The sequence below is a fragment of the Melospiza georgiana genome, chromosome 4 (genome assembly GCF_028018845.1).
Source record: "Melospiza georgiana isolate bMelGeo1 chromosome 4, bMelGeo1.pri, whole genome shotgun sequence".
NCBI classification, from domain to species: Eukaryota; Metazoa; Chordata; class Aves; order Passeriformes; family Passerellidae; genus Melospiza; species Melospiza georgiana.
In genome coordinates, this window is record NC_080433.1 from 71936639 (window position 1) to 71960159 (window position 23521).

Sequence of the window (23521 nt, forward strand, 5' to 3'; positions counted from 1 at the left end):
AAAGCACTCTGATGCATGCTTCACTTCACAGACAGGCAAATCCACAACCAATGCAGAATGAGCCAAGATGTTACAGGCAAACAATTTGGGATGGGAAGCTCAGAAATGGTCTGAGCCCACCAAGGTCAAGGTAGGTCTACTACATTATTTTGCAAAACATTTTGGTATTTCTTCGTTTTCAGTCATCAGCTGGATGGTGCAGACACAACAATTAAGATTAGATTAAATTATTAAACTTCAAGCTTCAACAGAAGTTTGGTTTAAAATTCTGGTTTAGAGGCAGGCCTGGAATTCCCGCTTAATTTAAACTTGTTTGCCTAAACTTTCAAGATCATTAGAAAAGAAAAAGAGGAAAGAAAGAGGTCTTGGAAAATAGAACAACTTCTTTTAGCAGCCTCTAACCCCCTTAAAATTTTGTCTAAAAATACATATTACAACTTTATCCTATATATCCTTACTTGGGTGGATAATTGTGCTGATGTAAGAATTTTTTTAAGTAATTCTCTCTAATTCTGTTCAACATATAAAAGAAATAACAACAACAACAGTATTAGTTCCACACCACTACATGAAAGAAAGAAAATTAAAATGAGGTCAGGATAATAGAGTGCTATTGATGCACAGACATAGTAATTGAAAAATACCTGTTTTGTGAATTCAAAAGCAAATATACCTCCTTTTTATGACTCCAAAATCACAATAATTAAATAAATTCAAAACTGGGATAGAGACACACAAAGACAGAAAATAAAAAGAAAAGCTGGAGCTCACTCTTCTAGGAAAAACAAAGATGACCCTACCTTAAATAATTCAAACTCCTTCTTTGGCATCAACAGCTATCAATTCACAAAGGGTATTTGCAATTAAAATAATTGCATACATATCCACTAGGACTGAAGTTACCACCTCTAAGCAAATAAGCAGGTAAAAAAAAACCCCTGAGATAAAACATTTTTGCAGTATCTCTATCAACTGTATTCTCTGTGAAATACACACATCACTGTTGGAACCCTGGATGCTGAGAATTTTAAACTTTCTGTGCTGACAGACAGTGTCCCCCAGGAGAGCACTGCATTTAACCTGAGGCTGTGGAGAAAGAGTCCAAAATTGATAACACTGGAATTATGGGTGTGGAATTTGAATAGAAGTGTGTGGTATCACAGGGTGGAAACCTCAGAGTTTAAGGGTTTAGAACGCAGCAATATATATAAAGCAAGATGGAGGTTCTAGGGTGGAGGCTGCTCCTTCTTCTTCACCTTCCTATTTTCCTTCTTCTCCATGGATTTGGGTGGTTTTGTGTAATTGGATAAAAAAGTCCACATTGCAGTAAGGCATGGTTGGTTATTGGGTTAAAAGTGAAATTAATTTAGGTGGCATTTCTTAATTGGACAGTTTATTCCTAAAAGGCCTTGTAGAGAGAGAGAGGTGGGGTTCTATTTTTAGTTTGTTAAAATGCTGTAGATAGATAGGAACTAGATCTAGACAAGAACTAATAAACATCTGAATCCAAACAAGAAATTCCATCTCACACATTTAATCCCAGCCCTGGCAAAAAAGAAGCAAAGACTCCCCACACCACCTTCAGCCCCTCCAATAAATGTAGATGTTTTGTGCACACAGTGACACTTCCATGGGAGGTTTTGCCCCAGCATGGACAGTACCTGGATGGTGCGGGTGTAGGCAGGCTCCGGCCACCCCTGGCTGCCTTCTGTGTTCCTCAGAGGGTCCAAAATGTTGTTTGGCACAAAGCCTGTGCTGCCACTTTTGTTCTGAACCTTCCACCACTGCTTTCTGTCATCCAGGATCTGAAATAATTTGGTGAATTAATGACATGTCTTTTCTGACTTTCCTCCTGCCTGTGCTTAGGCTGTGAATCATTTCAAAACAAAACCACGGCTTTGCCAGGTTCTGTGTCTGCCAACAGATCTTGCATAGATGTGTCCCTGAGAAACCCCTGTACCTTCCCTGATTCCCACCATCATTAACTCTACATGATTCTACCGCACTTTTCAAAATGGGGCTCTCAAGAAAGAATATATAAGTGTTGAATGGAGTTCTGTAAAACTCAGGGATGTGCTGGATCAGACAGTGGAACAAAACACAAATAGTTGCACAGAGATACTGCCATCTCCACAACCCACATGCTGTCGACAAAAGGAATAAATAATTACTAATAATCCAAGTAAAGGCAGCTCTGGGGGAGCACAAATTTGGAGACACAGCACTTCTTAGTAAACAGGGAATGGGAGCAGGACGGCCTGGAGCAGTCAGAAGTCTGCCTGCCTGCCCCAAGCTCTCACACTCAGCATTTTCTCTCTTTATTGCTCCTTCCCTGCCAAATGTATCTCACTTTTCTGGTGCCACATCCTCTTGGAAAGTACAGTCCTTCACTATGCTCTGTGTGTACACAGATAGTTATTTAAACACCACTTAATATTTAAAAGCAACACTGGAGAAGGTGGAAGGAACACACAAATGTATTTCCAGCACGGATCTCTACAGCACCCCTTCCTAAGTCAGCAAAATCGATGCAAAACAAATTAACAACTTTCCATACTGAGGCAGACAGGTCAAACACATTGAAGCAAACATTAAGGAAAGCCACACTGTCCATAGAAAAGATACCCTCAGCTTTGAGTAGCACCAGAAATTTGTGTGCTGTCTTTGCAAACAAAATTACCTCCACAATCTCTTCTTTCATGACAGAAAGCTCACTGTTGTTTCTTGCCACGAATTCGTACTTGCATTTGGCATATTTCTTGCTCTGTGCTTTATTGTGTGCTTCATAGTTTCTGCAAAGCAAAGATCAGGCTATTGTTCAGTGAGACAGTCAAGCAACTAAAAACACAAAATGCCCTCTTTGAATAACCTGCAAAACATTTTTTAAAACAAAAAACTCTCAGCCATAATGTGATGCTGCTGCTATCTATTCATAATACACTGGTTTAAGTGCCAAAAAAAAAGTACAAATAAACAAAATGAAGAGGTGGCTGAAATACACAGACCTCAAGAACTGCTAATCTTTATTACCTCACTGCTTGCAAGATGTATGATAACAACCTAGATTAGCAGGTGCTATTGTTTCAAAATAAACATGTACTCTATATTTAGTTTGTTTTCCTACAGAAGGTTAAACAGCCATTTTCTATATAAACAAATGACTATACCTAGGTCATAATTGATAGCTTGGGCTTTGTATGAAATTGCCTTTCTAGTGTTCATCACAGATTGTTTCAAATGCATAATAGATGAATAAATTGTTGCCATCAATACTAATGGAGTTAAATCTAAAAAATGTTCACCTATTGTAGATCACTTTTCTTAAATGACCATAAGATGTCAACAACTCTAACAACTACAATTTACTTTATCAATTAAGAATGAGAAATAACTTCTTACACACAGGACTCATTGTAGAACAAGGCACATCACAGTAAGTTCTGTATCTCTCTTTCCATAAGGAAAACCTACCCAGAGTGCCTATGGTTATGGAGCTACTGCTTTCTTTGACATAACACTTTTCAAATGAGAAGTCCCCAGCCCACTCCAAACAGGTCCAGAAACGCCCCCCTCCCCAGTAACTTTTTACATTTGCACACTTTGTACACTTGCACAGTCCAGTAACTTTATACACTTGATGCAAATTACACCAACAACATAAACCCATACTGCACAGTAAAGAAATAAAACAAACAAAAAAGCCCCACATGAATAGACAAATAAATAAATAAATAAATAAATCCAAGCAGCCAATTAAAACATGAAGCAATGCATGGCTTGAAATGCTGGGTACAAGGTCACAGCCCAGGGATGTGAGCATGGGTGTTGTTTGCTGCTGCTGCTGCTGTGTAACTCTGGGTTCCAGGTGTGCCTGAGCAATCCAGCAGCTACCTGGCTACTGCATGGCTGTGGAGAACTGTCTCACTTGACTTGAAGAGCAGAACCAAGGAAAATCATACTTAGATTGAAAGATTATTTTCAAAAGAAAGAGAAAACACTCAGAGTATTTAAGGAGAGAGTGAAAAGCAGGGGATGACCCCCAGCCTGCAGAATAGCTTTTATGAGGCTGAACAATGTGTAATATCAATTTTTCCTGCTACCCCCCTAAAATTAATATAATTTTGATTTTCTTTTTCAGAGATGTGACTAATGCAGCTCTGGCAGTGCTTTTACTTACAGGCAGCCTTTACAAAATCATTACAACATTCTACAATATTCTATTCTATTAGTGTCTTCATATTTTGTCCACACCTAACTATCCTGATTACTTCAAAAATGTAACTCAGGAAGAATTTTTAAAAATGTCCACATTTTAGTTGTACTGGACTCAGCAACATGCCCAGGACATGGGCCAGATAATGGGTGAATGCTTCTGAAGAGAGCCTAATTCTTCAAGCCCAGCCTAATGAGCCAGTTTACTCTGGGCACAAATATTCTGATCACTTCCCTCCATCATCCTCCTCTTTGTTTCTCACTGCCTAGCAGATATACCATAATTTCAGGCCTCAGCTCTTCACACCCATTTCTCTTTACTGCCACAAAGGAGGCTTGGATAACTCTTTCTGTTCCAGACACCCTGATATCATCAACAGCTCAATGCAGTAAGACTTTCTCTAAAACTGGAGTGGAGGCAAGAACCTTTGCATGGAATATTATTACTCTGGAAGGGCAAATCAGGTCTTACCCCATTACAGATAAGAGAAAAGAATTTAGAGTGCAGAATCATCTAGATTTCAAAATAAATGGTCCCGAGACAAGATTGCAAAAGGCAATCAAGTTTGAGAAAACAATTAAGAGATGACTACTCTGCTGCTGTTGCCATGAAGAATAAATCCAAAGTTCAGAGAAATTCAGAGAAATTGATTGTGTCTTCAACCTGCACAACACTGCATATCATATGGGAATTGGCTTGCATGCAGATTAAAAAATGGATCTTTTAGCACATAGCTCAAAACTAGGTATTCTGAAAGGGTTTAATCAAAAGAGTTATATATATTTTGAGGTGATACATATATATATATATATATATATATATATATATATAAAGGATGATTTAACCAGCAAGTTGATCCCCAAAATTTAGCTTAAACATCTTCCATGGCTCATAAAACAAAATATTTTTCATATAGTATATATGGAATATGGTTTGGTACAGGAGAGCAATTCCAATGCTTCTTTACTGATGTGCCTTCACCATTTGTGCTGGTATAAATTCTCCCCAGAGGCAAGGCCAAGGATCACTGCATATCATCTTGTCAAGTTATTCTGTTTTAGGATAAAATGAAGGGGGTGAAAGAGGATGTGCAAAAAGACACTGTTAGCTATGCAAACATTTCAGAGTATTTTCTGTAAGATTTGAAAGAGGATGGAAGAGACAAGGTGTCATTGTTCTGAAAGTGGGTATTTATACACCAGCCCAGAAAACAAAAAGCAGGAGATGATGGAACACTAAGTGAGCAGAGCTAAGAAAATCAAACAATCAGTCAAACCAAGGACAGGTGAATCTCAGAGCAGACTTGTCATTCTTTGTAATTTTGAAAAGAGCAAAGAATGTATTTAAACGTGAAACAAATCAGAACTAAAATTTGAACCGAAGTGGGTGGATTCTGTGCTTACAATTTGGTTGGAACACCACTGTATCATTTTTGACAAAAGTAGTGGTTTAACATCACAGAAAACCAGGATATCTCATAGAAATCATACAAAAAGAGTACAAAGGACACACTTTAGGTAAGGAAAAGCACTGCTAAACAGAATCCCTTCCCCAGCAGACCCAACGCCACGACCAGAGGCAGTCACAGACCCCGCCACCCCAAGAGCCAAGAAGTGGGGACAGTTTTCCACAGCACCACGGGGCAGGGTTACCTATCTACATGTCGGCTAACAGTTTGCTTAAAGGCAGCCACAGCTGCCCCCGGGTCCAGCAGAGGCCCTCTCTTGTACATCGTGTTACTGAATGCATACCCATCCGCCGGGGGGTAGTCGGGAACGCCGGGAGGCTGCAAGACACAAAGGGAACAAAAAGAGGATGGATTAGTGCCATCCTCCCCTGAGCTCCATCCAGCCCCACCAGGGGCCCTGCCAGCATTCCCCCATGTCACCATCAGATTTTCTGAAAAATCCTCTTTGCCCGGGATTTTCTCCTGGGAAGCTGGGAAGCCTCAGAGAAAAATGAAAACAATATTGTCTCATTTGCTTCTCCTATGTTTGGCTGCTTTGGGATGTGGTTTGGACATTCTTTACCAACTGGTCATTGTTTGATTGGTTTCATGTAAATTGTTTTAACTTAATTGCCAGTCATGGTCAGGCTGTGTCGGGACTCTGGAAGGAGTCACAAGTTTTTCATTATCATTCTTGTTAAGCTTCTGTCTGTATCCTTTCTCTATTCTTTAGTATAGTTTAGTATAGCATAATGTAATGTAATGTAATGTAATATAATAATATCATATATATCATATCATATATTAGCCTTCTAAGAACATGGAGTCAGATTCATTCATTTCCTCCTTCGTCCTGGGGACCCAGCAAATACCACACCCCCATCCTCAGGTGCTCACGGTTCTGCCATGAAAAGTTAATAACTTCTGCGTTTCAAGTTGGTAAATGTGGAGATCAAAAGGATGAGAATAAAAGAATTTCTACCCCGAGTCTGCATTAATATTGTAGTGGATGCTCTGGAGAAAAACAGATCTCTGGAGCAAGGGCTGTGTCATCTCTCAGCTGTCACCACAGCACCACAACTTAAAAACAATGGCTGAGCTGCTTTAAAATACCCTGCACAGAAAAACTGCTCTGAACTTCTGTTCTGGACGTACAACTCAAGCCACAAAGATCTAGGCCAGCCAACAGTAAGTGTGTGGAATGAATGAAGGAAAATCATCACTCTATTGCAAGAGCTCATTCATGTCACACCCTCACTGAATATGGCTATAGTCCATGAAAAAATGCAAAAAATGAGTAATAGTTAATATCATTATGGATTTTAATTAGGGAAAATAATCATACTTTATCACAAGCACATATGTGATGTGATACACATTTCTGCAGTAACTTACCTCACTGGATAGTCTTTTCATCTCTTGCTTCCTCTGTTGCTCTGCCACGTTTGCCACAGACTCAGCCAAATGGTTGAGATCCTGCTCCTTTGGAGCTCCCATGAAGTTCAGCAAAGGAGGCTCCCAACCATTCCTGAAACGGGGCACGTACGGGGGGATGAAATGGTCTTTTGGCCATTCAGTTCTGTGGGAAAATCAAATCAGAAATCTGTGTCAATGGCCACACAAATGCTGGTTTAATAAGGTCCAATTTATAGAAATTGAAGTGCTTCAGAATTTTTATTAGCATAGAAGAGAGGCTGGGATTGCAGTAGAGGCAGAATCATGCTAGAACAGGGAGGATCAGCAGAACACATTTATTTACCTCAGCTATCCTCCCTGCAGTGCCCTGCAGAGTTTGCTGCTTCTGTAAGGACACATCAGTGCTAAAACACAGCAAACTTCTGCCTTACAGCAAAGATGGGTAGTAGAAGAATCAATCAAAACAAATCTAGGACTTTTTTTAATGGTGAGACATGGGGAGAAATATTGCAATGCTCTATTTGTGTGGAAGCACCAACAGAAGACTGCAGAGCAACAGCAGGCTTTGCAAGAACATGTGAAAGCTGGTATGAAGCATGGAAGCCTAGGGGGTCTAGCTACACCAAAACCAAAAAAAACAAACAATAGATTTACAGACATAAACCCTACATGCTCCAGAACACAAGAACTATCATCACATCGGCTGTTTTATGGTCCAGATTGATCTTTATAAAATACTGTACTACTTTTCAGAGTTCCACTAGCATTCTCTGTTGTAATACGAAGCACCTAAATTAAAGCTTTTCTGCTCTGCCTTTGCATTACACATAACACTCTGTCCCACAACATAAAGTTAACACTCTGTCCCACAATATAAACTGCTGTGTCTTCAGAGTACAGCAGAAACAGGAATGTACATTGCAATCTTTTAACAGGCTCGTTGCTGACACTGCCCAAAATCAAGGGATAAATGTGCCAGTCACATGAGCAGTCAGCATTTCCCAGCCTGTTAGGGCTGGTCAGTAATCCCTGATTTTATCATTCCCCTCTCCTGCTACATCCCACCCCCGGGTACCTCTGGATACTGAAATCAGACCATCAATTTTAATCTACACAAATCAGCCAACTACATTTTAATTGCTTCATTCTTCACTAGCAAAGACCAGCCATTTCTCTTTCCATTTCCCTTTTTTCAGGATGGACTAAACAAATGGAGTAGTTCCCAAGACAAGGAGCCCATTGTTTTCCCAGTGATCCATTTTCCCTGCACGGGGCTCCAATGCTATGAGGCCATTTCCACTCCTCCCATGCAGCCTTCCTTGCACTCTACAGCTTTGAATCAACCAAATAATTAATAAAATAATTAATAAAAACAAAATCCATCTGGTAGACGTTTGTGTTCCAATTTGAAATTCAAGAGCAAGGATGAAAAGACACAAAAAACATTTCCAGTCCAAGTAATTGCCTACTTCATCATCATCAAATGTACTTATGCATCACAGATTACAGAGTCAAAATGAACTTTGTTAATTTAAGTTTCTTCTTTTGCATGTTCAATTCACTGAATTTCAAACTACAGGATTACTTTGAACCCAACAAATAAGAAGTTAACTTCTATTTCTTCAAATAAAGAAGTTAACTTTCAACTGAGATAAACCATACCAGTGAATTCATTAAATGCAATGCATAAGGTATGCATATGTGGCACAGTTCAGTCAATAAATATTTTTTTATAATTACAAACATTTTTATAGCATTATGATGCATTTCAAGAACTAAAGACATTTCAAATTTTTACCTTTTAATAATTATTGGAAATTGAAAACAGACATTTGTAGTTATTATTTAATATTTTGTCACTCTTTATTGAATGTTCAAATTGTTTTTTAATGAAGTCCAGATAGATGGGCTGGAAAAATAATGGTGAAAATAACTGGAAAGGGACAGTTTAGAAAAAGATACTCAAGAAGGTTATGTCAAGAGGTTCTGGATACCACTGACCAAAAAAAAAAAAAAAAATTCTCTCTGCATTTTGTCTCTCCTTGAGATCCAAAATCCCAGTGAAGCTAAAGAGTTCCTTTCCAAAACCCTCAAAGAACAGCTCTCAAGAGTCCAAATCCTAACAAAGTTATATTGAATTTATTAAGGGCTGGATAACCTGGTTAAGTCCATGTCGATAAACTTTCAGAGAAAATTTAGAGAAAATTAAAAAAAAATTAGAAAAAAATTCTAAAAAAAATCTAAAAAAAATTCTAAAAAATTTAGAGAAAATTCTAAAAAATCTGAAGATTCTCTAAAACCTGAGTGTTTTTTCTCACCTGGCTTTGGTCCATGAGTCCCCCAGGGACATCCACAGCTGTCCCTCCTCGCTGGTGACGGTGTACCTCAGGAAGTCTATGGTGTCTTTTGTCAGCAGGGGGCTGACCACTGTGCTGGCAAGCTCTGGCCCTCCTGTTGTCTGCACCACCTAAATCCAAGGATTAAAATAATGCCAGGAACACACACGTTGTCAATAAGGAGGTGACTGTGAATTTGTGTTACCTACAGTGCTGCTAGGAAACTGTCATTACTCATAAAAACAACCCCCAGAAGTAAAAGCCCCTCTGAGAATCTAACAGTGTGTCTTGATGTGACATAAATTAAATAAATTATTTATTGCTGGAGAGCTGTTGTTCTGGTCACCAACCATTTTTTGTTCAGACCCACTCTGGATAATGTTATCTTTGCTTTACTTATCAAAGCCTCACATATTTCCATTAAATATGCTTCTAACTCTCCTCCTGCATTATGTAGAAAGCCTAAATTTTTTATTGCTAGTTAAAAATTGTAATGACAAAGTGTAACACAAGGCTAAAGATTAATTAAATAAATACATCTAATAGAAAGAAAAAGATGCAGAAAAGGATATAAATTATTTCCTAAAGAAAACCTCATCCTGAGATAGAAATATTTCTCCTTCTTGTCCAAGGACACAACATTTCAATCTTTTTATCATTGAAAAGTTTACAGTGCGTATAAATACGTATAAGAGTTCTGAAGGGAAACGCTTAGAAAATTGTAAAACCTTACCATATGTAGTGGGGTAAAGAGAAAATGGACCAGATCAGCTGCACTAGGATTCTGGATATGGAACTTCAACTTGGCCTGTAAGAATCAAACAAATAGTACATTTTAAGAAGCATTTACCTGTTAAGACGATAAATACTTCACATAAGAATGGCCATGGTACTCCTAAGCCCAGTGCTTGGCCTCCAACAAGTGTAAGTGCTCATCCATCCCATTGCTCTTGAGTCCATGCCTATTTTAGCACCTATTGTGCAAAAAGTACAACTAAATTGTCCTTCTCTGTTCACTTTTTCTAGCAATGTTCATAACCATTTACAGACTCATTACATTATTCCTGAATCTGGTCTTTTCCAAGCTGAAGTAATTCTTTAAGCATTCTTGTCCACCCTGGACCTTCTTCAATTATGCTACACTGCCAAATATATCAGGCCAGGTAACATAATGGCATATTGTTAATGTTCTGTTGTCTATTTTTCCCTGATGCCTTGTATCATTTTCTTGGCTGAACACACTGAACACAGACGTCTGTCTCTCAGGAATCTCTGTTAAATCAACACTTTGCTCTGATTTGTTTTATATATGAGATTTTTTTCCTTGCCAGTCCATGACTATTACATCTATCAATAGTGAATTTCATCTACCACTTTATTGTTATAATAAAATCTTTCTATGAAAAACCTCTGAGATCATCAAATCCAACCTTTGACCAAACACCATCATTAAAAAAATATTCTAAAACCCCCATACCATAAAAATTCACTGATAAAACTTCTCGTAGAATTTCTTTTATCTACTAATCACCCATTGGCTTTGTGGACTCCAGAAATAAGAAGGCCAAATGTGCTTTAAAGAGCTGTAGTAGTTTCTATTGCATCTTGCCATCTGTTCTCAAACTGCTTTTGGCTGCCCTTATTCTGCTTTTACATCCAACTGTCCCTCCAAATGAAGAAAGGAGGAGGATGTGTTTTTCCTTCTAATAACTTCCTAAACATTGTTCCTCAGCCATAACAACCCAGTCCCTGTCTATCTAAAGATCTTTGACAGATGGCAGGCATTTCCAGAAGCTTCCAGCATGAGGTTTTAAAATAATTTTCATTCTACTTGAAGATTTTATTCTTCTAGCTACTCCTTTTCTTTTTAAACCAGATTCTTCATTTTATACAGTTCTCCTTGCCGGACATAAAGCACAAATTTCAGGCTTTTGTTGCTCCTGCAAAGATGCTGAAGTAAAGAATTGTTAAAGCATTGTTAAAGCATTGTCACAGCACAACTGCTCAAAAGCAACACCAGAACCAAGTCCCAGGTTGCTGAGCACCAAAACAAGAGCTGTGACTTCTTCTGCATAGAAGAGAAAGATTCAAAGATGCACAGATTTTTCTTGAGTAAAAAAATAAATTTAAATGCAGAATGTAGCAAAAAGAATGGAAAAAACCCTGGACATTATATCTTTTACTGAGAAGGATGAGCATGTTCCAGGATACTCATCCTCCCTCAAACCAGCAATTCCTTAAGGTCAGAACCACAACACTTGATGTAGCTTTTATTTTTTTAAAGATATTTTTAACATGTCCAAATATTTCCTACAGCCCTGCAATCAGAATTCATTCCCCAGGAGGAAGAAAGGAGCTGATTTGAGTCAGTGAATTCAAGAGCAGCTTTCCCCCCTGGCACAGCAATGGGAAGGGACAGGCAGTGTCTGACAGCAAATGCTGAGAGAGTGTCCCATGTGCTGAGGAAACTCCCACATGCAGAAGGGGAGATGCCAGCAGAAGGCTCTTGAATTATCATCTCTGCTTATTGAGAACCTCTAAAGAGACAAATTTGTTGGATGGAACATTCTGAGGCCACAAGGTCCGGGGTAATGATGGCAACCAGCACAGCCAGTCTGATGGGCGTGGCTGAGTAAAATCAAATTAAGGCCACAGCTGGTGATGCTGGCAGACACACAACAGAGCTGTGAGGCCCCACAGACCTTCCCAGGAATCCCTTCGTGACTCAAAATCAAATTTCCCAAGTCAAAGGCTTTAAAGAACCAGGAAAGGGAGAAACACCATGATGCCAAACACCAAAAATGCTCATCAATTCAATGTGTAGATAACCTGAGCAGCAGCATCCCAAAGCTCAGAGGCCAAGCTAGCCCACAGGTGGCCAGCCCTGGTCTAACCTCACATCCCAGACTAGCTGAAATCACTTACCAGGAGATTGAAGCCATGCTTGAACTTTTGGAAGCAGTCAACAAATTCATCTGGAGGTGGTGGCTTTGCACGGAGAGTAAGAACACCCTCTGGTGAAAAAAAGATTTTTATACACCCATTCATATGTCTATAGCTTCCATAAACATTCCAGATATAGCAAACAACAAAATACACAATAAATTTGCCATCTTACAGAATTTTGTAAATATAGAACCAAGGCAGGAGCATTTCTGTGGTCACATCTCTAATTAGCCATTCTCCAATGATTTCAAGCAATTAATTTTCATAGATTTCCCTCTAAGCATCTCCTGCACAGGAACTTTTGTGCTCAAATTGAGAGAAAATTGCTACACTGATTAAGAAAAACCACAGAAAAAGACATTTCCTAGCTCCTTCCATGGTCCTGAGAGAAAGAACTGTGTGCAGTACAAACTCTTACCTCCAGGTCCTTTCTTTTTACTTTTTTTAGTTTTCTTCCTCTTTGAAAGTTCAGCAAATGCTTCAGCAGCTTTTTGCAGTTTGGTAACAAAATACTCTATGTCATCCAAAATATGGTTCAGAATTTGCTGTGGGAGAAAAGAAAAGTAAAATTTACATAATCTATAGCAGAAATACTCCAGGAATTGAAATGTCCAGACTCCCAGACACCAACAGCTTCCTTAGAACAAAATCCATGCTGGAACATTCCATATTTAGATTCTTTGTGCTTTTAAATTTTTAAATACAGTTCTTAAATACCTGTAAAGTACTTTAAATTTTAATTTTTTTTAAATGTAGGCCCGCTGGAAGTTTTTTAATTATGTGTAACAAGATAGTTCAGCTCAGACTGCAATTACACAATTTACTTCCACATTACATTTTTGCTGAGACCACATGAAAAAAAATTGAAATTATTTGAATGGGCAGCATTTTCATAAAGAGTATAACTTCATAATCTCTATAACTTCATAATCTCCTTTTGTACTGAGTATTAAACTATTTGGGGAAGCTCTCTATAAATTAAGCTCTTTGCGGAGAAGTGCTCTTTGAAGAATTGATTTCAAAGAGTAACTGGAGAAGAATGAATGAAGCCCAGGGGAAAACACAAAGACACCAATCCATCAGGTCCCAACAAGCTTTTCTCAGGACCCTCTGGTGTTGCTGAGGACAACAGCAGAGTGGAGAAGTAGAAAGTTACAAACGACAGATGGGGCAATATTTGATCCAGCATATACCATAGAACATGCCCATATTGTTGCTTATATGCATGAATGCTTTAAGTTGTAAATAAAAAGTGTCCACCTGTCTTCAGAAATGACCCATGTTCATTTTCCAGGTGTTACACATATCCAAGTCCTGCTAAATTGATGGAATTTTTTATCCTTACATAGTTTGCTGAAGTCAGTCTACTTAAAAAATTATCATTTATACTTCCATCTCTTCACAGCAGAAAAATTGTAATCAACATTCAGTTTATTTTTCTTTCCTTTTAAAAAAGAATCTTAAGGAAAGAAACTGCCACCTGTTCATTTTAGATCTACCCCAACAAGCAGAAGCTGCTTGGAAAGCTTTTCTCCATAACTGAATTTCCCATGTGGAGAAAAGTTTTCCCACAAAGCAGAGCTGCAAAATCTCACAGGCATGAAGCAGCACCATTTGTAGCTCCTCACTTACAACATCTCTGTCAATCCTGGCTGCTATCATCTCTGCTGTTTCTTCCTGCTCGTGGTATTGCCTGTGCTTTTCATCTGCAAAGAGGGGAGAACAGAATAAGACATGCATAAATGTGGGGTTAGTTATATTAATATATAACAATTTCTATATAGTTTAGGCTTTGAATTATACTACTTTAAAAAAAGTGCTTTCAGTTCACTTAACTGCATAAATGAAGTTAACTGCAGGAATATTTTAAATTTAAAAAAAATTAATTAAATTTAAAAAAAATTAATTCAAAGTGGCAGATTATAAATACAATACCATTAGGAATCATCCCGTTTTGCAAAATATGCTGAATGCTACTCCAGTAGAAGCAAGCAAGAAAGAGTGCAGTGACTTTGAAAACAATTCTAATGTAAAAAGTTATTAGCAAAAAGGGATGCCAGGAAAAAAAAAGAGTGGTGTGATAGAAGTGGTATTTCCAAATAACAGTGCCCAGAGTCAGTGACTCTTTTTGAAAATAACAGGGGTGAATTATTTAAGGAATTATAAGTTTTGCATTTTTAACTCACACCAAGTACTGCACTGCATTTGTGAGCAGGCGGGATTTCAGTAAACACATTTTAAAAAAGATCCACCTGAACGGAACAAAAGGAACTGCAGGGACTCAGATCCACAACTGCTCCAACAAGACACCAAACTAATAAAACTTTTCTGATGTGAGACCTCAAGCAGAAGAACAAGACAACCTTTACTCAAAACAGATGTATGTAGGTACATAGATTAAATAATTCTTAACATTTCAGATTTCCCTGCACATTTGTAGTTGTTTTCTTTGCATAGTTGTGTACTTTGTTAAGTGATATAATTTAATAAAAAAAAATTATAAGGAATCCAAGGTCTTTTAATAGTACAGTCTTAATACCTATTGTTAAAAGAACCCAAGCAAACAAACTAAAAAAGGCTTCATCTTAAGCTTTTTAATCTGTTTTATAGAAGGAACTTTATTCTTTCTAAAGAACTTTTATTTTAAAGAAATTTGATAGAAATGTTTTTACATCCCTTAGGGACATAAAATAAAATACTCTATTTCTTTTAGAGTATTTTACATCCCTTAGGGATATAAAAAAAACCACAAACAACCATCAAACAGAAATATCCCAACCCATTAAGGAATGTTTAAATTACAGCATTTCCTAGTTAAGGCTTTAAAAAAAAAACCAAAAACCAAAAAACGGAACAAACTAATTAGCCAAAGCAGCCATTATAAAGATAAATGCAATATAAATAATTATGATCTCAAGTCCTTTTCTCCATTATTATAATTTTTAATTGTCCAAAATACCTGGCCCTACTACTGAGGATAGCATCATTAGACTACTGCCTTACTGTTACCACATTCACTAAGAAGCCCAGGTCAAAATCTGGAACCCTCACTCAGCACAAGCAAAAACAGCTCCGAACAGGGATCCAGAAAATGGGTAAATGCAAGGAAATGACAGATCAGATCATGACAGATCTTTGTCCCCAGATCAGGCAGCAGTGGCTTGGGGCATCTCAAACTCTGCTGGGAAAATCTGCTCGCAGCGAGGGCAGAGGGCTGACCTTGCCCAACCACTTCTGCCATCGTGAGCGTGGCCTTTCCAAACTCCTTCTGTTGCTAGCAAGCACCACAAACACCCACTGCAGGCCCCTTTGTGTGTGGCACAGCCCCAGGAATACTCACAGTCCCCCTGCTCCGAGGCCCACGCCGACCACGCTGCCACGCGGCTCCGCACGTCCACCTGCGTGATGGTCCCGGGGGGCACAGGGGCAGGGGCCCGGGGCGGTGGGGGGATGGCACTGTCAGCTTTGGAGATCATCCTAGGGGACAGGAGAGAGCCCAGGAGTGACACTGGAAGGGTAAAAGTTCTGTGCTCCAGTGCTAGGTCAGAGGAAATGAGGAGGCCCCACAAGGACTGCGCACCACGCGATGGGCTCGCCGAGTAAGCAGCCAGAGGTGTAAATGTGTTAAACTCCAGACCATGATGTGCAAATATGTTAAACACAGCACAAACCCACCTCACCAGGGAGTGAGCAAATCTTTGTCACCTGGGAAGTCCCCAAGCAGTGCCAAAGAACACGAGGAGACCAGCCAGCTCACACAGATAAATTCAGGGCCTTGGCATTATTGGGTGGCATTTTTACCAGTGCAGTTGTAAGGGTGGGACTTGTCTTTTGTATGAGAGGAAATTGGAAGGTTTGGAGCTGCCTTTCAGCCATCACAAATCAAGTATCTGGTCCCCTAAGTCTGGCCAATTGTCAACCACCAACAAAACCAAGTTCACTGGTTGATTTGTTTTCTAACAGGGGCCTGTTCATCCTCTCTCAATACAAACATATCAATATCATGGATTGCACTACCTGCAATTTTCCAGTTCTTAGTGTAGCTTTAAATGCTGTAAGGAAAGAGGACTTCGTATTCATTCTGCAGTCCTCTTTCCTTACAGCATTTAAAGCTACACTAAGAATAAGCTACACTGCTGTTGATACCAGCAGACAAAAAAACTCACAGTAGCTCCTGTCATATATATCCCCCATTCCTTTCCCAGAGCTCTATTTAAAAACTAGTTCTTCACCTTAAATTCACCTTTTATAAACCCAGCTCGTTCACAGCATTCAACAACAAGACCACAAAACATCAAATGCTGTTTGGTCTTTGAACAGCTAATAGTAGTAGTAGTAGCAGTACTAGTACTAGTAGTAATAATAAGAGTAATATAATAACAATAACAATGATGATAATAAATGATCATAATAAATAATAATAAATAATAATTTTTAAAGTTTAAATTTGAATAAATAAATACATAAATTTCTTTTGCCTTTCCTTCCTCCAGTCCCCTTTCATTCATCAACAACCTTGCAGCACCTCAGTGATGCCTCAGAGGCTCAGTGAGGCAGGAGGGTCCCTCCCTCCCTGTGACCCAAACCCTGCAGGCACATGAGCCAACAAGGAGGAGCCAGCACTCAGCTGCCACCCACATTTGACCTCTGGGCCTCACAGCCCTCAGAGATTGATATCTCAGATTATTTGTCCCAACAGATGTACTGACCTACATTCTTTTCCCAATTAAATCTCATTAGTTTCCCAGCACGTCCAATGTGTTTGAGTCCCTCTGGATTGCCTCTCAGTGCTTCTACCTGGTTTGCAACAGTGCCACAAATGGTAAAGTCTATTTATTTAATTTTAAACCTGCAAACAGAGTTAGACACAGTTCAGGGTCTCTTTTGTTTTCCTAGGAGTGCCCCTTGCTATAGGAAATATTTGTAAGTTGCACATCAGAATTTAACAGGTATCCAGAACTATTATACATTCATTCTAATTTTTGTCCAGCAGAGACTTCTCTATCTGAGCACAATTATTACTGAGAGATACTATCAGCATCGGTTACACACTGAATTTCTAACAAGCTACTACCATCACCATTCAGTTTCTGATATATTTGTGCCTTTGCTTTTATGCCTCTGTTTGCTACCTCTCATTCCTGAATTAATCCTCTCTGAACCCAACAGATTCTTTCCCTCACATTTTCCAACTGGCAGAGAAGATTTTGCTACCAGGGAAACAAGAAGTCTTCAGCATCATTAAACAGGCAGGCAGGAAGATTATTCAATCTTCGGTTGCTGTTTTATTTAACATCTTCAGATCCCAAAACCTTTTAGCATAATATTATTTACTTGGAGATATGGGGAATTTCTGGTTTTTAATTTAAATTCTGAACTAGCTGACCCACATGCAGAGCTGAGACATGCAAAGCCATTCTCTGGCAAGTGGAATTGCTCTCAGCTGTTCCCATCACTAAGGTGGAATTGGGAAAGGTAAGACTGACATTATAAATTGAACAGAACATGAGAAAATTATTAAAGCAAGATATGGCTTTAATACACATGGCTTTAAAAGTATATTATTAGCTAGAAGGAAAAAAGCTGAAGCCCCCCACAAAACCCCAAAAGACAGCAGGCAGACCTGAAGAGCTTCTGACAGCTGTCACAATGATAATCCTATATACTGCCAAGGAGTTGGATTTTTACCTCAGTGTCTCAAGCCTCTTCTTTTGCTTCCCACTTTTGCTGTCACTGATTGCACTTTCAATATCTTCATGAATAAGGGTAGCCTAAGGAGACATCAGGAGCAGGAAACATCAGGAATCAGCTACTCTTTGAAATAAATATCTCACCTTTAGACAGAGAATACCTGATCAAATCCCATTTACTTAAAAGCACTGGGACAAATTATTTTACGCATAAACCATGAAAAAGAAGAGAATAAAATCTGAGAGTTGGTATTTTTGTCACTACTCCAGCCTCAAGCATTATCATCACACATGAACCTAATCTAGACACCAAATTTGTCTAACAGCTGTAATTATCTCAAGTCAACCACTATTGCATAAGCTTTTTCCCTCAAAAATATGTAATTTTTGGTTGTCTCAAGTATTTTGTTTGTCTCAGACTATAAAAAGAAAATCTACTAAATATAGAAGCAGCAAAACTACTATAGATGGCAGCATTAAGAAAGTAACTTGTCATGGTTCAATTTCCTTTCAGAAATAATGACAGCCTCCAATTTCTCTTTGATGTGACAGAAGATGAATTTTTCAGAAGATTCCCTGATCTGTACCTTCCTGCCACTCCACAAGTGCAGCCTGCCTCCACCAGTGGCCCCACAAGTGAAATTTTGATGCACGTCTAAAGTATTATTTTAATAGATCTTGCATTAAATAGGTCATGGCTTCTCACAGGATTTAGAATGCTCTGTTACATGTCTTCAGCTGACAAATTAATTTCCTGCAAAGGCTGTCAAAGCCCAAATCTGTCAGTGTCTGGCTCACTCTGCAAGGACCATGTCTTTCCCAGCACCCTCACCATGCAGAAGTGTGTACCTTTTTGGGAGGAATAATGTGACTTCTGCTAGGACCAGAAGACATTGTTGAATTTAGGATTCCAGGGGATTACAGGACTTTTCAGGCTATAATGGACTGCACTACAGAATAGTTAGGATATTTCAAGCTTAAAAGAATTAATAGAAAACAAAAACTTTAGGGGACCAGAGTAACTTAAACCCAAAAGAAGTCCATTAATCCAACACTCTTGGTATTTATTATTTAATTTTGTTTCTTGTTTATAAAATGTCAGAATGCCCCAAATAGTATTGATTTTAACTAATTTTTTATTGCAGAGGCTCCTGAGGCTGTTTGTAACTTCAAACAAAAGCAGGGAAAAGCCAACAGAGAAAGACCTAAACTTTCAAAACCAGAAAAGTTTCATGGATAAGAAAAAAACCCCAGGGTATGGCCACAGAATCAAACAATACTGGACTTCCAAATCATGTCTGTATTCTGTATTTTTATAGAGTTTATTTTATAGAGTCTGTCCTCTATATTTTATATCTACACAGAGGAACAAGTTCAAAAATGAAGAGAGACCAACTGTACACATTGAGAAGCTGGGTCCAAAAGGGATCCCTGCACTATTTAACACAACAATCCCTGAATTTCTAACAGGATCCCACTTTCCTTTAAACCAGCAAATTCTGTGCAACAGATCACACAATGACTAATCATCCTCACACCACTCTCACCATGCTAATTCCAAAACTGTTCCACAGTGTGATTAAAAATCTGTTGTTTCAAGACAATAATACAAACTACTACAAAGGAATTAAGAAATCCCCATGAAATGATCAACTGGAATTACAGAGAGTAACTAACAGAATTAAAATTTATAACCTCAGAAACAAAGAAGTATTTCAGAATACATTAAAATAAATAATTTACACTTGAAGGCAATATTTTCATCAGAGACAAGCAATATCTTTCCTTGTTTTGCCCCTCCTGCAAGGAATATTTTCCCTTTCAAGATCTCTCCAGCAGAGCAGAGATGCAGAGAGGTGAGAATGTAGAGAATGTTTAATTGCTCAGTGACAAAAAGAACAGAAAGAGCAGGTAAGACTCAGGGCTCAGATGAGCTTTTTGCAGATTGTAAAATAAATTTGAGATAACTCAAATTATTTTACACCACTTTTGTCAGAAGTGTGAAGGCAAACCATAGACATTTTCCAGAGCTTTATACGTTTGCAAAGCCAAATTAGCAGCTACAGAGTCTAAGAACCAATATTTACAGTAAAGATATATTTGAACATGCACTGAGGAGTCAGCTTAAATATTAGATTACTCCTTTGCAATACATACTACACTACATTTACTAACATACTGTAAGTAGTGCTGATATCATAAGTGGATTAAACGTACAGCATATTTACAAGAATAAAAGTAAAGAATTATTTTCTATGAATTAACTCATCTTTATCCACTGTGCTGGTCAATTCATACAATCTCCCCTATTCAAATAAGTCATAGCAGATCTTCACTATTATCTTACCTTAATTTCATCACACTGGAAAAGATGCAAATCAGGCTTGTTTTGGGTTGGTTCTTTACATATTAATGCAAGAATTGAGTTGTAGTTGCACGCATTCATCACAGCTTGGCAATGCTGAATTGTGCTTAAAGGAAAATTCTCCAGTTCATTCTATCAGAAGAGGGGAAAAAAAGAAGAAAACACAAAATACCACTTTACTATACAGTGTCCTGATCTCAGAAAAGCTGCATGAGCAAAGAAGGGAAAGTGATAATAAGCTAATTAAAATCCTCAGTCTCACATACATCGTTTTCCTGCTCGCTCCCTTCTCCTCTCTCTCTGAAAATGAGACTGTCACTCACAGATCCTACCTTTGATTCCAAGTCCACCAAGCTGACAGCTTTGTCATCCACTTGAAGAATCATGTCTTGAGTCCACACTTTGCCTTTGGCATCCAACAATTTCAGCTTCCTTATTCCATCATCCACTGTGATCATCGCCTCTTTGCGGTCCAGAACAAAGGTGGTCAAGTGCTGGTGAGTAAAATGTGCATTTAAAAGAAATTGTGATTGCAATTTTCCCTATTGTTCAGGAGTGCCAGTGTTTAAATTGTCAGGGTGTAGCAGTGCAAATTATTCATGAGTAAAAGTGCCTTTGTATATGGCAGGACACATGAAGAAGGATGTTTAGTCCAAAATGTCATTTTAAGTCAACTTATTTTTGTGGCTTGCTTTTTGACACCCACTGTCATTTCCTCACTACTGAAAGCAGTCAGATTTGAAGGCTCATTCTGACATCCTCCAGGTATCAAAGCTAGAATTAAACCACGAGTTTTAATTAGCTTTTTCAGGAGTGAAAATCTGTCTCTCTCTTGGCAAGCTGAATTCAGGGAGTGCCAGCAGAGGCTTCCCAGAGTCTCCCTGCCAATATAGCTCCATCATCACCCTGACCTGGAGTGTCCTCATCTCCTCCAGAGCTGCCAGCAGCCTGCTGGTGGCAACCAGGATGGGCTTGCATCTGACTGGGATACCTTATGGATGGGCTGGTCACTTTTATGTGCAGCACAGAAGAAAATCGTAACAATTTTTGCTCACCATCAGCTTGGAGTATTCTCCAGACTCAATTAATGGCCTGGAAACTAAATAGTGCCTCACAAACTTCACCTCAGCTAGCTTCCCTGTCGTTATGGCTGTGGCAATTTCTCCTTCAGCATGCCAATTGTGCAAGAAAACCCACAAAATTATTTTGTTTTGTTCAGGCATAAATCCACCTTCACATTCCAATTGAAGATCTGGTAACACTCATTCAAGCTGAACCACATTTAATGTATGCCTGCATATCTGTCTTCTAAATAACTTTAAAAAACAAAAATAATACAAAAGGATTAACTGTGCTTTCTTCTATTACAGGATAACAGCACATGGTAATTACAGAGAAGAAAGTAGGTGTAAGCTGCATTTAATCAAAGTATTTAAAAGAAGTAAAATGAAATAAACACTGCACTGGCTGCTTACCCAGGAATGCTTAGATTCTAAATGCAAGTAGTAATTGTTATGCCAGTACAGGACCAAAACAGTTATGAAGAAAGCACACAAAATAGACAGGCAATTAGAACCAAATCAGGTATTCATTTGCAAACAGATTGTAGGACTGAAGCATTTGAAATAAGGAGTCTTCTGCATATGATCTCACAACTGATTATTTAAAACCCAGCAAAAAGGAGCTGAGGATCTGTGGTGTTTGCAAGACTTGACTTAAGCCATGACAGTGGTCTAATGGCAGCAGGAGAAAGATGGCATTTTAAGCCAAAGTAAGGCTCCAAAAGGAGGCACTGCATCCACAAGTGCTTAACAGGCTACACACAGGCACACAGGCTTAGCCTGCTGAATATTTTAAATATGAGAGCAGCACGCAGTAATTCTGCAAAGCAGCTTAAGGCAGCAAGGCACACACTTTGCTCTTCACACTGGGGAAGACTCAGTGCAGGCACAGTATTTAATTCTGTATTTAACCACCACACACTCCACCCACTGGGACACTGAGGGGTTAATGCTCAGCACTTTATGAATATTCTAATACCTCTGCTGATTAGATGTGATCAGAGTATTAGCTTTAAATACCAAAGTGTGCCTTGCCAGCAGCACAGCCTTGTTCAGCCCTGCCCCATCTTTGCAAGGAGCCAGGTTCAGAGGCAGGGCAAAAGGTGTGGAATTGCTGCTCTGTTAAGGAGTCCTGTCTGCTTGCCAAACCACACACAACTTTGCACACATCCTTCCACATCCAGATTTCAGCTCACTGGGGCAAAGCTAGAGAATTTGAGACATTTCAATATAATCTGCTCTGAATTTGAGACATTTCAGTGTAATCTGCTCTGAAGTGACCCCAGGCTGGAGGGATATTTTGGAAGATGCATGTGCCTTGAAGCTTATATATCCTCAAAAAAAAAAACATGTAGGCAAAAATAACCACATGTAACTGAGAGCTGTAATTGGTGTATCCCTCTCATCTCACCTCCACGTGGTACTGTGATGTTTCAGATATGCTGCTGACACTGTCTCGTGCATAATTCTTCCTTTGTTCTGCAGATGGGAGGAAAAGAAAGAATAATTATTCACTCAGTGCCTTATCCTGGTGTCTTGACTACTTCTCAGAGACACTTTGGACAAGTTGTACACATGAGAAGAGGAGATAAGCTGTGGTTAATTTCTGAATTTCAGCAGAAAATTCCTCCACCCCCACATGGCCCAGCACAAGGACCATTTTTACGTCAGCAATGTTAACAGGGAGCTGGTGGGTGCCCAAAAAAGCCATTTATCTCATCCAGTGGGGCAGGACACTGGAGGGGAGCAGTGCTCTGACTGCAAACCCTGCCTTGGGAAGGCTGATTATCGAAATCTTTGCCTTGCCACTGTAGCAGCAGTATGATAACTAGCACTGGGCTCACTGTATCTGTATGAGCATCCTTGAAAGCAAAAGCACTTTCTGATATATACAAATAATTCTCATGCTAAATCTGCAAGAGGACAAAGGCACACACACAAAAAAAGACCTGACTCATCCTTTATTTCTTCATGAGGTATTCAATTCATTGAATTGCTAATGTAGAAATAGGCATGGAAATATACATAAACACACCAAAATATCTCA

The 23521-nt window shown here is 38.9% G+C and overlaps 1 protein-coding gene across 7 annotated transcripts in view; it reads right to left on the reverse strand.

Moving 5' to 3' along the window:
* EPS8 (epidermal growth factor receptor pathway substrate 8) overlaps nt 1–23521 on the reverse strand; it is a 124090-nt gene that overhangs the window by 14232 nt on the left and 86337 nt on the right. For 6 of the 7 annotated variants that reach the window (XM_058023033.1, XM_058023028.1, XM_058023031.1 and 3 more), the window contains 14 exons: nt 22886–22953; nt 20746–20907; nt 20396–20545; nt 18047–18129; nt 15699–15835; nt 13991–14064; nt 12777–12903; nt 12338–12426; nt 10146–10220; nt 9395–9543; nt 7056–7239; nt 5866–5999; nt 2681–2792; nt 1662–1805 (listed from right to left, as the gene is read on the reverse strand). In XM_058023033.1, the coding sequence (XP_057879016.1) occupies nt 1662–1805; nt 2681–2792; nt 5866–5999; nt 7056–7239; nt 9395–9543; nt 10146–10220; nt 12338–12426; nt 12777–12903; nt 13991–14064; nt 15699–15835; nt 18047–18129; nt 20396–20545; nt 20746–20907; nt 22886–22953 (1688 nt within the window). The remainder of the gene's footprint in view (nt 1–1661; nt 1806–2680; nt 2793–5865; nt 6000–7055; nt 7240–9394; nt 9544–10145; nt 10221–12337; nt 12427–12776; nt 12904–13990; nt 14065–15698; nt 15836–18046; nt 18130–20395; nt 20546–20745; nt 20908–22885; nt 22954–23521) is intronic. The other variant, XM_058023035.1, reaches the window with a different exon arrangement.